Raw genomic sequence first — 14,022 nt, forward strand, 5'->3', positions numbered from 1 at the left:
TACTGTTCAAGAGGGAAGGCGGTGGAGGGCGCGATTGGGCGAACCGCGAGATGAAGGGAAGAAAAAAGGGAAGCGAGACAAAGCGTACGAACGATGCCGAAAAGAGGGGAGATAATTAGACAGGAACAGACCCAAGCAGGGCCAAGACGAATAGAGAGGGGCGGAATTGCGAAAAGAAAATTAAAAGAATTCAGAAAGTGCACATGTTAAAGAGTCATGGTAAAAGGCAGAGCAAAAGAGAGAATTAGAAATAAAACAGAGAAACAGATTGAAGGCAAAGGAAAGACAACATTTGAAGGTAGTAAGGTGGGAAAGAAAGAAAAAAAGAAAGAAAGAAAGAAAGAAAGAAAGAAAGAAAGAAAGAAAGAAAGAAAGAAAGAAAGAAAGAAAGAAAGAAAGAAAGAAAGAAAGAAATTGTTGAAATCCTCAAGGCGGTGAAAACGGGAGAGGAATAAATGGTTGCAGACTGGCACATAAAATGTGTACATACAAAGGTGGCAAGTGAGAAGGAGAGAACATATGCAGCAGAAGCTGCGGGTAAAAGAAGGTGTAGTAACGTGTTGAAAGGAGATATAGTGGAAAGGAGCGTGCGTAGAAATGTACTCCAGGCTACCCAGAAGCTCCACATCTTCAACCTGTCTCCAGAGTGCTGGTGTGAAGGGGGAGGGGGAGTCCAGGCAGAGGGAGGGGACAGCAGAGCAGAAGGTGGGGAGTGATGGGGGGCCGCGTTCCCCGCATCCTCTGAAGAGCAAGGCATTAGCAGCCAGCACCAGGCAAACAGAGAGAGGGGAGACGGGGATAGCGCTGAGCGGCAGCACCTCATTCCCACCTCTCGCCCTTTGCCTCCCTCCAAGGAGCGCCCCCCACCTCGACCACCTGCCATGGGATACCCCTGACTGCGTCACATCGCCCGAAGAGCTCCGCGTGCCGCCGAGGGAAGCTAGGTGACTTAGGTGAAGAAGACGCGAAAAGTTGAGGAGCGCAGCAGCCCGCGCTCAGCCCCGCGCCTTCCACTGGTCCGGCCCTGGACAGCGCTGCGAAAGCGTCCACGTCTTCTGAAGACCACGCGGGTTTGGAGGAGACGAAGCTCCGTCCAGAAATTCATCCGCTTCCCGAGGAAAAGGAAGAAGTACACCACGTCCCCAGCATAAGCTCTTTTGAAAGTTTCGTCCCATTTTGCCATAGTTTTCAAGGGGGGCGAGAACTCGGCGGATCCTACCGCACGTGTGGTCCCCTAGCTCGCTCGCACCTGTTGGATGCTGCCGAGGCGATGCGAGGACATCAATAGCCCTTGGCCGCTGCGGAGCCAGTGCACACTACGTAAAGGGAGCGTCCATCACGCCTGCCCCTCCTTCATCTGCTTGGACAGGTCAGTGGCAGCAAAGGACACACAGAGGTCGGATGCGCCTCTTTCGCAAACTTGCGGGGCTGGATGACCGTGATATAAAGTCAGGCGCTTGCTAGAGTGGATGCATTGGGCAGCCCGTGTGGCGAGTGGAAAGCCTGTCTGCTGCCTTTCTCTAGCTTGGACCGCTTGGACACCCACATGGAACATCAAGCCAGTCTGCTGATTCTTCACTAGTCTGCACCACTTAGACACCCACATGGAGCATCAAGCCCGTCTGCTGATTCTTCACTAGTCTGCACCAGTTGGACACCCACATGGAGCATCAAGCCCGTCTGCTGATTCTTCACTAGTCTGCACCAGTTGGACACCCACATGGAACATCAAGCCCGTCTGCTGATTCTTCACTAGTCTGCACCACTTAGACACCCACATGGAACATCAAGCCCGTCTGCTGATTCTTCTCTAGTCTGCACCAGTTGGACACCCACATGGAACATCAAGCCCGTCTGCTGATTCTTCACTAGTCTGCACCAGTTGGACACCCACATGGAGAATCAAGCCCGTCTGCTGATTCTTCACTAGTTTGCACCAGTTGGGCACCAAAGATGGAACATCAAGCCTGTCTGCTGATTCTTCACTAGTTTGCACCAGTTGGGCACCAACGATGGAACATCAAGCCTGTCTGCTGATTCTTCAATAGTTGGGTCAGTTACAGACCTAGGGTACACTCTTTGGGTGCCCTCGGGTCAGCAGTAAGACTTTGACTTAGGAGATCAAGGGTTTGGTGGCACTTACAGTTAGTTACAGTCAGTACCTCCTAAACCCACGTGGACTTTTTGGGTGTTGAGGAAGGACAATTCATTGGACTTTCAGATCCTTTGCTAATTTGGACCATTTGGGTGTTGCAGAGACAAAGTCCATCGGGAGGGAGAAAGAGGCGCCAACAGGGGCTTCTGGAACAAGAAGTGGACTGTGTGGGAGAGGGAGGAGAAGGCAACACGTGCAAAGGAAAAGAGAATCACCAGAGAAGAGATTTGCAGAAAGGGAACGGATCTGGCCAAACCTTGACTCCATTCTGTGCCAATCCAAGACCTTAAAGGGTTCCGTAAAGTGACTTGAAGGCTTTGGTAGGACGTGCCTTATGGCAACCTACCACACGGTTAATAGCATGTCTGACTTTCGGCTCCTGTTATTGGCAATGTCTGTACTGGCAGTGTGGGCGATGGGGGGTGCCTGGCCTAACTCTGTGGCAGAGCACAAGAGGGCACTGGCAATGCAAGCAGATTTGAACCGGCTACCTGGTGAGGGTGAGCGCTGCCGGCTTGGGGGGCGCACCTGGCGGCCCCCGCAGGCTCCACAGCACCAGCCTTTTGGGGTGTATCCGAGAAGACCAGCAGTGAGTCTTGGTGGCGTTGATGAGGACGCTGTAGTAAGACTAAATCGTAGAATGCCCGCCATGGCACATGCGGCAGGTGATCCTTATGGAGGCCTGAGGAGGAAAGCTAGAAGGATCCGTTCCACGCTAGCCATCGGAGGAGATGATGGGGTACCAGCAACCGAATGGCAAGACCAGAAAAGCCATCGCCCCCTAATGACTATTATACAGAGTAGTAGATTGGGAAAACCCATCAGTCAGGCTAGAAAGGAGGGCCGTGGACATGGAGGCAGGCAGCCACGCCATGCTGATGCACGTGGCATGGAACTCATTGAGGTGCCCCACTCAAGGCATGAGGACCAGGCCCAACAGACCGGACACTCAGGGGCCGGGACGAAAGAGTGCGAAAATTCCTTACACGCTCCACCAAGGTCACTCAGAGAGGTACTCACCAGCCTGTATTTCTCGAGAAGCCGGGACGAGGTGCTGGTAGTGCGGCCGGAAGCCGTGGGCCAGGAGCTGCCCCGGCAGGAGTTCACAGTGGAAGTATGGGTCAAGCCAGAAGGAGGACAGGGGAATCCGGCCATCATCGCAGGTAAGGACTATTATGACACTGCCTCAATTCTGTCCCAATTCCCCTGCAAACACCCCATCCCACTCCTGGGCACACTATCCCATCTTTAAGCAGCACCCATTAGCCCTCCCTGATCACAAAAAAAATCTCCCCTTGCCAATCCCTTTGGTACATTGCACGTGACCATGAGAATTCCTTTCACTGGGTTGCCCCGTTTTAATTATAATTGGTTATTTATAGCGCGCTTAATACCCAGAGGTTTCTGAGTGTGGACCCCGGGGTCAAACCTGTTTTGCTCTGCATCGTCTTGCCTCCAAGGCGAGCACGTTGCCCCTGAGCTATCCTTCCGGACCCGGCCCTTCTATTTGCAATCCAAGGTATTCTGACACTCATGGTAGAAGTGGTTGAATGGCATTCTGTTGGAAGGTGAAAACCGTCACTCGCCCAGGCTTTCCTCGCAGGATGCTCTGGTAACATTGTAACTTATCCATCACGCACACCAACACTGATGGCAATCCCAAATAAACCACACAGAGATAAGCAAACAGATACACATTGGCTCGGCTTTAAAGCAGGCTGGAACTTGGCCATTAGCCTTTACTTTTTGAACTCTTACCTTCTGGTGGCTACGCGCGCGGAATGGCCCAGCTACTGCGTCTAGGTGACTCGCCTGCTTCCGCTGTCCCAGTTTACAGATTGAGGCAAAAACTGGCCTGCTGAGGGGAGGCGGGCTACACCGAGCCGTCCCACACTTTGCTCCGAAAGAGACTGAAAACCCACCTGTTTCATTAGCAGTCATTTGCCTGCTGATTGTTACAACTACCTAAGCTGTAATCAGCGCCTAGACGCCCAGGGGTTAAGTGCCCTGTACAAATGTATTAGATAAATCAACATGGAGGCGTCACTGCGTCAGCATTACACCTCAGGTGGCAGCTGAGGGGCCAGCTGTAGGTTTCCTGTGGCCACTGACCACTTCACTGTGTCCGCCTGAGCTGGATGTGTGCACCCAAAGGGTGAGCAGGAAGTTCAACTCAGTAGCACCACAAATCGAATGCTTTCACAGAGCGCCTTATACATCCATGATAAATAAACCGGGAAATCCGGCACCCGAAGCATCTTGGTGTCTGCGGGACAGAGAGTCATTCGCTGGAAGCCTGGAACACAAAGTTTGCCAAACGTATGTCAGGCACACCAAGATAATAAGGAGTTCCCAACCAATTGAAAATGGGTATGATAGCTCAGTGGGCTGGTGTACCTGTTGCATTGATCTGCTTGTAAATGAAACGTCACACAGACGGCTCCTGAGCCAACTGAGTGGAGCTTCAAGTCTTTCCGAGGCTGATGACAGGAGTGACATTCAGGTGTGTGAAAGCGCCACCTGCTTTGGCCTGGACCTGGTCAGCAAACCTTTTTAGATGTATGTTGTTGGTCGTATTTAATCAGGAATATGATCACATGTTCACATTGCCTTTGCATCAATGCTATTGAGCTTTGGATCATGTGTGGCCATTGCACGGCGACACGAGCAACCTGAATGTTTTGATAGCAGACATGCTCTACTGAAGTTTAGCGTAAAGGGCAGCCCCAGGGGGTGTCCGAGGACTCTGTGACACTCCCTGATGATGGAGAGACTTGCTGTGTAGAATAGACCCGATTCAACCCGACCTCTTGGCACTGATGTCCACCAGGGCAAAGCAGCAAAGTGTTGCCTTCAAGTTCCAGGTGTTCTTATGCAGTGGGTCCTATGGGTGCGGGAGGTGGATAACACCCCCCGCACCCCCAGATTAGCAACAGATCATATACACCTGCCTGTCGTGGTGAAGTCCAGCCATGCCACCTGCCACCCACACCGGGCTGTGCAGGTCAGGTTGTCATGTGAGCAGTGTGTCGCTGGCAGTGGGGGTTGGTGGTGGTTGTGAGCTCAGGTGCAGCAGATGGAATTTCTTGCAAAGGGTTTGGGTGAGCAATGAGAAGGAAAGGTACTCGGTCTTATATAGCACCCTCATGCCAATAATGGTGGCCTCGCAGCGCATGGCTCTGCGAGAGAGGGGGGGGTGTTAGTTGGAGAGCGGGAAGGTTGATTCAGAAAGCCTGCAGTGTTGATCAGTGCGGTACCCGTTACATCTACGCCCATATGAAAGCTCCGTGTTCTTTGGTGAGGAGTATATCAGGGTGCAGGTTACCCGTAAGGGTAGTCCCGTATTGCAAAGTATCAATGGAAGGGGGCCTTGACAGGGGGCGGGGATGGTAGGAGCCTGCTGCGTACACTAGACCTGGTGGGTCGTCTGATGGGAGTGAGTGGAGTGCCCGCTTGCGAGAGTGTTGGACTGAACAGTCAGTAGAGGGATGAGATGGTAGGCATTTATAGCGCGCCTACACACAAGTGTTTCAAGGCGTGACGAGGCAAGGGAGGGGAAACAGAGGGAAGACACAGACAACGATTCTACTAGGCCAGGTGACATTGAGATCGTGCAAGTGCAGGGGAGGGGGAAAGGGAAAAAGCGCAGAGGGAAGGGGAGGGGGCAGTGCAGTACATAGGAGCACAGTAAAATAAATAAAGACAATACAAATAGTGCAGCCAGCTGGTGCCATGTACAAGGGTTAGTGCTGACATCAGGTGTCAAGAGCTAGTAGGGGCTGTAGAGATACGGAGCAGTGCCAGAGTGCCAGGGTTGCCAGGGGGGCAGAGCAGCTGAGCAGGTGTGCAACTGGCGGGAGCATAGGCATGAGATGGGGACGAGGCGGTGGAGTTATGGTATCTGTCGCTTGCTGGGTTTCAGTAGTGGATTTCTTTGAGAGATTGTGGCGCGGTCCAATGTTGCGCAGCTGGGGATCCATACACTAGCGGGGTAGCCTGTGAATGATGATCTGCAGCGGCTCGCGTCACTTGACATCTAGTAATCAAGATTCCAGGGAGGATTTCAATTCAAATGTTCAAGGGAATAACTTTAACCCATTAACTGCCAGGCTATTGTGCAAGTCTATGCAAACATGATGAGCATACTCGTCCTGGTATTAGTTTATTTTTCAAATGTTCAAGGGAATAACTTTAACCCATTAACTGCCAGGCTATTGTGCAAGTCTATGCAAACATGATGAGCATACTCGTCCTGGTATTAGTTTATTTTTCAAATGTTCAAGGGAATAACTTTAACCCATTAACTGCCAGGCTATTGTGCAAGTCTATGCAAACATGATGAGCATACTCGTCCTGGTATTAGTTTATTTTATCCCAAAGTATCGTCATATCACGATACGGAATGAGCAGTCGGGCCATGAAGGATGGGAGCTGGAGGGGTCATGGAAGGTTGCTCTCACAGCACAGAATGTTTGTGCGGCTTGCGGCATGGGTGCTGACTTTTGATTTTCAGTATCGGGGCGAGATTTCTTTTAATTTTGCACTTACAGAATCCTTAAGCCTAATGCTGCAAAGGTTAGCACGATTTGCACCAATAAGTTGTAAACACCTTACAACTGTTTCTTAAAATATGGGATTCTGTTGTACGGTGTGTAACGGAGCACAGCATAATGCTTTGTGTGTCTTTCAGGAGACTAGTACAAACACATCATTCTGAATGTAAAACACAGTTTGTTGCAATGACCGCTATTGCAGGCAATGCTTCTATGCAAATCTGTTTTCATGTACAGATGTTATCTGAAAAACACATTCATAATGGTGTCTTAAGTCCAAAAGTTGCAGTATATCAGAATGACAATTTCAAATCAACAAATGCTAACAACCCAACACCAGGGCAGTGAGGTAGGCCATAATGCATGCCCATTCAAGTCAATCAGGTTCTGCTCTGTACCAATGTTCTGTGATTTGAAATAAAGGACAGGACCACCAGCTCAGAATGGAATCTTGTGTCACACATGGAACCGCGCCTGAGTTTTACCTGCATACATCAGAGTGAAACCGGCAACTGTGGGATGCAGGGGCTGCAGGGTTAGGGGAACTGAATGCAAAGTGCTAGGAAACTGCAGGGCTGTTTGAAAAACTATCAGGGCGTGTGGGTGCCCATTTCAAAATTATATTTTGGGCTCTCCTTGCCTACAGCTCAGGAAAACAGTCCAAGGCATCCACAGGGTGCAATTATAATGGAGTCAAAGGAATGTAACAAGGGGGTTATTAGCTGCAGATTATCTTGGACAGGCAGCAGCGGGTAGCTCAGTAAAAATGCAACAAGGTGATAAGAAGGTTACTAGATACTGCAAGAGACCTGAGGGAGGTGATGGGAAATAGTAGCCTGTAACGTTTGCTCTGCAACACACACCTTTCATTTCATTTCCTGAATTAAAGGAGCATTTTGCTGTGGCATAAGACTGCCAACATGGGGCCAATTCGCAGGTGCCCTTCCGAGGCGCAGAGCCCATTTCAAGTGAAAAGATGGAAAGGCACTAACACTGTCCCTGAGAGACTGACAAGAATTTCTGGACATCATTCGGGAGCTGGGGTGAACAACACAATCATTGGTTGGTATCTTCTCAGTCTCGTTACAGAGAGGCCTTGCGTTTCAAAGAGCTTGTTTTTCTGCTCCACCGGTTGGAGGGTGGCAAATCCCTTCCTGGATCCTTGCGGCCTCTGCAGAGGTATGGATTATTTTTCAGTTTTACATCTTTTGTGTCTCTGGGCTTGTGTCTGCGTGTACATATTTGGAGGCATAGTACCTGTACCTTGTAAGGCCACTTCACGTATCTATACAATTACTTACCCCTTCCCTTCTCACTCCTCTTTCCAATATCCCGCCATCCTCCACCCCCTACCATGTACGAACTCTCCATTTATCTTTTCCTATTTGTAACTCCATCCATCTCTCAAATGCTTAATTTTGTTTTCTTTTGCTCCTTCTATCGCTACAATTCACACTCCCTCCGTCTCTATCCCTCCTCTCTCTCTCCACACATGAATACCTGATCCGTCCATCATTCTTTCTTCTCTGCTCACCCCTTCCCAAGTCAGTTACTTACGCTCTCTCTCTCCCACCACGCCATCCTTCCTACACTCTCCACATTTCTATCTCTAGCACACTCCCTGCCTTTCATGCCCTTCCTCTTTCTCTCTGTGTCTTTAACTACCTTTCTCCCCCTATTTCTTTCCTTCCCTTACTCTCCATATTTCCCTCCATCCAATTCCTCTGTGCCAGTCTGTTAGGCAGCTGGACCATCTGGTTACACACATCGCTCTACGGCAGGTGCATTAACATGCAGAGCTAACTTATTGGAGTTTGAATCAGTGGTCTCTGGTTTAAAACAGCCGCGGACATGTAACCTGGGAGAGAGAGGGGCTAATTTACAGTTTAAGAAGGAGAGGGAGGGAGACTGAGTGACAGCAGCAAAATCATGAGGGGTCAGGGGAGGTGGGAGGCAGATAAAGAGGTAAAGAAAAAGGGACAGTTGTCAGGTGAGATGGCTGGGAAAAAAGATTCCGAAAGAAAAATGAAATAAGGAAAGTAAGAATGGAAATAAAGTATGTGATTTAAGGGAGACAGGAAGTATGCTCTCATCAGAAACTTCAAGGGAGACCTACGCTTTGATCAAGAGTCACAGAGGGCTCAGTTAACCAGAGAGAAACTTTGATCTACAACAGACAGGAAGATGGTGGGACTTAGGAGTACATGTTGTCACCCCTTACAAATTTCAAAGCTAGAAAAAGAAAATCAAGGAGAAAAAAGTAAGAAATCCACTGTCTCCACAATAGAGACAGAGGGAATGAATAGGCGGCTTTCCCACTTGGAAGTGCTAACTCTTCAGCCTGCCTGCACCCAGCAGGAGAGGAACAAAAGCCCTGCTGCCCAGAGCTCAATCCGATTTTTTGTTTGTTTTTGTAAAGGTTTGAATAGTTTCATGGCACTGAAATGAAACTATACTATTTAAAAGCTTCTGAAAACAAACAGATCACAACAGGAGCAAAAAGGCACTCCTGCCCCCGTTGTTCAAGCAGTGTGTGGACAGGTGCCCCACTGCCCCCGTGTACTCGGCACCTATGGCTGGCCGGACACCTTCTTGTGGTACCCGGAACAGGAGGGCATATGTTTTCCCAGCTCATGATTATTTGTTGTTTGCTCCATTCTGGTTAGCTGAAGAGCTGTGTCCTGAGCTGTTTGGTAGATGTCAAGGGCATCACTTCCAAGCCAAGATGCTCAGCCGATTGGTCTGCTAGGTGCAGAGGCTGCATCAGCTGGGGTAGCAGCTGGATTAGGGGTTCAGGGGCTGTGCAGCAGCTGGAGTAGGGGTTCAGAAGGTACCGTGATTGCTGAGTGTGTATGTAGGAGGTAGGCTGGGTATGTGAGCACGCTTCGGTGCAGTGTGGTGGATGGACACACTTTCTTTATTTCTGGGCATGTGAGGAATTCAGCTATCTGCACGGGGAGTGTGCACACGCATGGGCTCTTTTGAATTTTGAAAATGAAAATGAATGATGGAAGATCCACCTCCGAAAATGTGTGGGGCCATTCCTCACACATTTGCCCTGCTCACCACACAAGAAATTCATAGTTGAGTGTACTCCAGGAGGACACAGCCTACAGGTGTCATCCTCCCCTGTCATGTTTAGCTGGAATGTGACAGCCACAGGTACATCAAAAGCATCTCAAAGGGGAAAGGTGATACCTTTCTCCGGCCATGGCTCAGCCCTATTTTAAAGCCAAATGGGACCCAGTGATTGATGCAGGCTAAGCATACCTTAAGGAACCAATCCTGCGTACCCACCAAAAATGTTCTGTTATGCGTGAGGTCAGGACCAGAGTGCTTTGCAACAGGAAAGGTAAGGGGTGACAACATGTACTCCTAAGTCCCACCATCTTCCTGTCTGTTGTAGATCAAAGTTTCTCTCTGGTTAACTGAGCCCTCTGTGACTCTTGATCAAAGCGTAGGTCTCCTTTGAAATTTCTGATGAGAGCATACTTCCTGTCTCCCTTAAATCACATACTTCTTCCCTCTGAAAGGGGTCTTCTCTGCAGGGGTTGCCTACGGTAAATAGTGGACCCAGACATGCCATTCACTCCCTTTCATACAGAGGGGTGGGAGCTAGCTTCAAGGTGACACATTGCATATCCAAGAGGTGTTAGTCCTTCATCCCTTTTGTCTGTTCTGTGATCAAGCCTGTTGCAGGCCTGTTTCAATTAACTCTTATCAGTATGCACTGCCACCAGCAGATTTAAACAATAGAGAGGCAGATCCATGGCTGGAGGAAGATGTCGCCTTCCCCTTTGAGATGCTTTTGATGTACCCGTGGCTGTCACATTCCAGCTGAACATGACAGGTGAGGACAGAGACTGTAGGCTGTGTCCTCCTGGAGTACACCCAACTAGGCATTTGTTTTGCAGTGAGCAGAGAAAATGTGTGTGGAATGGCACCACACATTTTCAGAGGTTGATCTCGCATCATTCATTTTGATATCCAAGATTCAAAAGAGCCCAGGTGAGCGCACACTGTCTGTACGGATGGTTGAATTCCTCACATGCCCCCCCCCCAGACTCAACATGTGAACCACCACCCTATTGAGGGTCTGCTTCATCATCAAGGCGAAAGCACCAGCTGAGGCCCTCTGCATTTCCATGCTGGGAGCCTGGCTTGTGCCGGATGTCCATATCTGATCCCTGTAGGGATATGGCCCAACCTAAAAGCTTAGGGTTCTTCCCCTGTATGGCCATTAACCACCGCAGAGGCAGGTGGTCTATCTGGATTGTAAAATAAGACCCAAAGATGTAGGGTTTCAGCTTCTTTACGACCCACATGACCACGTAGGCCTCTTTTTCTGTGACAGCCCAGTTCCTTTCACTTTTTGTCAACCGCATGCTAATGTAGGCGACAGGTTGCTCTACCCCTTAAGAGTTCAGCTGCGCTAACACTGCTCCAATCCCAAAATCACAGGCGTCTGTCTGGATAATTTTTTCTCTGCCGCCTTTGGTAGTGTGCGGGCCACTGCCCCCTCCCTGCTCCCCTTCCACATCCTGCTGATCCTGGGACCACCAGCAACAAAGAGTAGCATGGTGGTATGCAGGGTGAAAAGCATCAACGGTAATCTCCTGTGTGAACTTTCACCATCAATCGCTTCCATCTGTGGTGCACCGTCTCAGCACCGCACCCTGTTGGTGCTTTCTGTGCTTTTTGCCTCCTTTGCTGGCTGGTATTTTCTGTGTGTACTTTACCATCTTGAAATGGCTTCCCTCATCCTCGGCACTGGAGTGCCTCCGAGGGTTGCCATGGAGCTGCGCAAACATTGTGCCTAATTGGGCCTTCTGCCCCATATCCTGGCCTATCAGGTGCCGGCAGGCTGTAAAGCTGCCCGACACGAAGGCCCAGCACAAAGCGACAATCTGTCAGTTGCTGTTCTGACAGATCTTTTACAAAGTTGACACCTTCAACTGACCCATCTGTGGCTTCAGTGTGCAAGAGGTCTGGGAGGGGATCGGTCTCCTACCCAGTCTCTCCATCAGTCACTTTTGCCATGGCCAATTCATCCCGGCTATAATGGGGTTTTAGCCGGTTGACATGAAAGACTGTGCACAACTGTTTAGGTCCCTTCACGTCAGTGAGATAATTCACCTCACTGACCTTTTCTAGCACACATTAAGGCAAAGTCCACTTGTTCTGAAGGGCACTGGGTTTGACATACTCCATAATCCACACCCACTGGCATGGAGAATAGACTGTCACTGTGGCCTTCTGGTTGTGTCCGTGCTTCATCGGCTACTGACTGGAATTTAGGTTCTTTGTTGACTGTTCAATGTACTTTGTCATTCTAGACCAAAGGCTGAGTACATACTCCACTACATCTCGAGTAGGGGATGAGGGTTTGCTTTCCCATCCGTCTTTCACTAGACTGAGGGGACCTCGTACAGGGTGTCAAAACAGAAGCTCAAAGGGGCTAAACCCTACTCTGTTCTGTGGCACCTCCCTGTAAACAAACAGAAGACATGGCAGGAGACTATCCCATTTTCTCCTCAGGTGCTCTTCCAAGCCACCTATCATGCCTTTCAGGGTCTTGTTGAACCACTCAACACACCCATTTGTTTGTGGATGGAAGGATGTAGATATCCTAGAGGTGATTCCACACTCTTCCCACATGGCCTTCATTTACGCTGAAATGAAGTTTGATCCCCTGTCAGAAACGACTTCCTTGGGGAATCCAACATGGGAGAATATCCCAATCAGAGTCTTCGCAAGCATGGGGGGATTTGATGCTCCTCAGAGGGACAGCCTCAGGCTATCTTGTGGCGTGGTCTACCACCACAAAGATATATCTGTTCCCTAAGCTAGTTTTAGGATCCAAACATCCCACAATATCCATGCCTATTCTCTCAAAAGGCCTCCCAACAATGGGGAGTGGAATTATGGGGGCTTCTGTGGCACCACCTGACTAGCCAGAAGCTTGACAAGTCAGGTAGGACCAGACAAATTCCTTAACTTTCATGGCAAACTGCGGCCAGTAAAAGTGCAAACAAACAACCGGTCTGATGTCTTAGTCACTCCCAAGTGACCCGCTAAAGGAATTTGGTGAGCCAAATCCAAAAGGAACTTTCTGTGGAATTGGGGAATCACCAACCTCCTTGTGACCTCGCCCTGGGAGTCTTTTGGCTCACTGTACTGGAGTCCATCCTCCCAGTACAGTTTGAACAGTCCAGGGGCCTCACTGTTATGCTGCTCCTCTGCCTGCTTCTGCAGACCCGCCAGATTGGGACACTCTTTCTGGGCTGTGAAGAAGTCAGTCTGACCTAGGCCCCAAGCTGATGCAAACTCATCCAGCTTCGGCAGGCCCTTCAGATCTGCTCTCACTTGGTCCTCCTCATCAGGTTCCTGCACTGCGCCAGGCTACTCTGAAGTCAATGTGTGCCCTGCTACCAAAGTAGGGTCCTCAGTGACTACTAGCCCCTCTTCCACAGGAGTAGCCAACCCAGTAGTCTGTGGAATGGGACTAGGGGCTACCAGCCATGCCGGTCCTTCCAACAAGCCCTCTGAAAGCACTCCAGGCTCTAAGGGTTTGAGAGTGTTCAATTGATCTATTTGGCCCTCGATCTGGTAGCTGCTGTGACTATCGCGGGATCAGGAAGATCATTACCCAACAAACATAGGACAGGGATGGAGTCTTTCACAGCTACTCGGCGCAGGGTCGTTTCACCTCACCAGCGGAACTCTACTATCACCAAGGGGCACTTACTCATTCCATCAAACCCACTATAATCAGGCCCATCAATATACTGGCTTGGCTGAACCCACTGCTGGGTAACAGTAGTAACGCTAGCCGCGGTGTCTTGGACTGCAGGAGTTTTGTGTCCATTGATATATACATGTTCTAGATAGAGTTGAGTATTTTTGGGAACTGGGGTCTCTTCAGGAGACCCGGTACCGTTCCCACTCAGTGTAACCAATCCACATTCGGTCGTACACTGGCCTAGTGGGAAGTCCTCCTCTAAGAGGCCCACACTAATGGTGACCTCTTCCACAAGACCAACATTCGCTATGGCTTGCTTGGGTAAGCCCTTGCAAGCAGGATCCCCTTTCCTATTGCCCCGTCCTTACACACAAAACAACCTGGGTGGTGAGAACACATATGTCCCAGTGTTAGGGGTGCCTGCGCTATTATTTTCAGTGTGCACGGCTGAATTAGAGTTTTGGTATTTCCCTTCATTCTTTTGGGGACCTGACTTCGAATAGGATTGGGTTGCACCTTTGTCCTTTCCATCCTTGTTTACTTTTTTTTCTGCTGATTTCTCTTCCGGTTTG

General features: G+C 49.8%; 1 protein-coding gene across 1 annotated transcript in view; it reads left to right on the top strand.

The window, feature by feature from the left end:
- The first annotated feature begins 747 nt into the window (after positions 1-747).
- The window catches only part of PAPPA2 (pappalysin 2), a 1,097,660-nt gene continuing 1,084,385 nt past the window's right edge, over positions 748-14,022 (top strand). Inside the window, exon 1 of the mRNA XM_069641146.1 lies at positions 748-3,318. Within this exon, the coding sequence (XP_069497247.1) occupies positions 2,490-3,318 (829 nt within the window). The 5' untranslated portion in view covers positions 748-2,489. The remainder of the gene's footprint in view (positions 3,319-14,022) is intronic.

Source organism: Ambystoma mexicanum, chromosome 1q (assembly GCF_040938575.1).
Source record: "Ambystoma mexicanum isolate Mex_15411 chromosome 1q, UKY_AmexF1_1, whole genome shotgun sequence".
Taxonomy (NCBI): Eukaryota; Metazoa; Chordata; class Amphibia; order Caudata; family Ambystomatidae; genus Ambystoma; species Ambystoma mexicanum.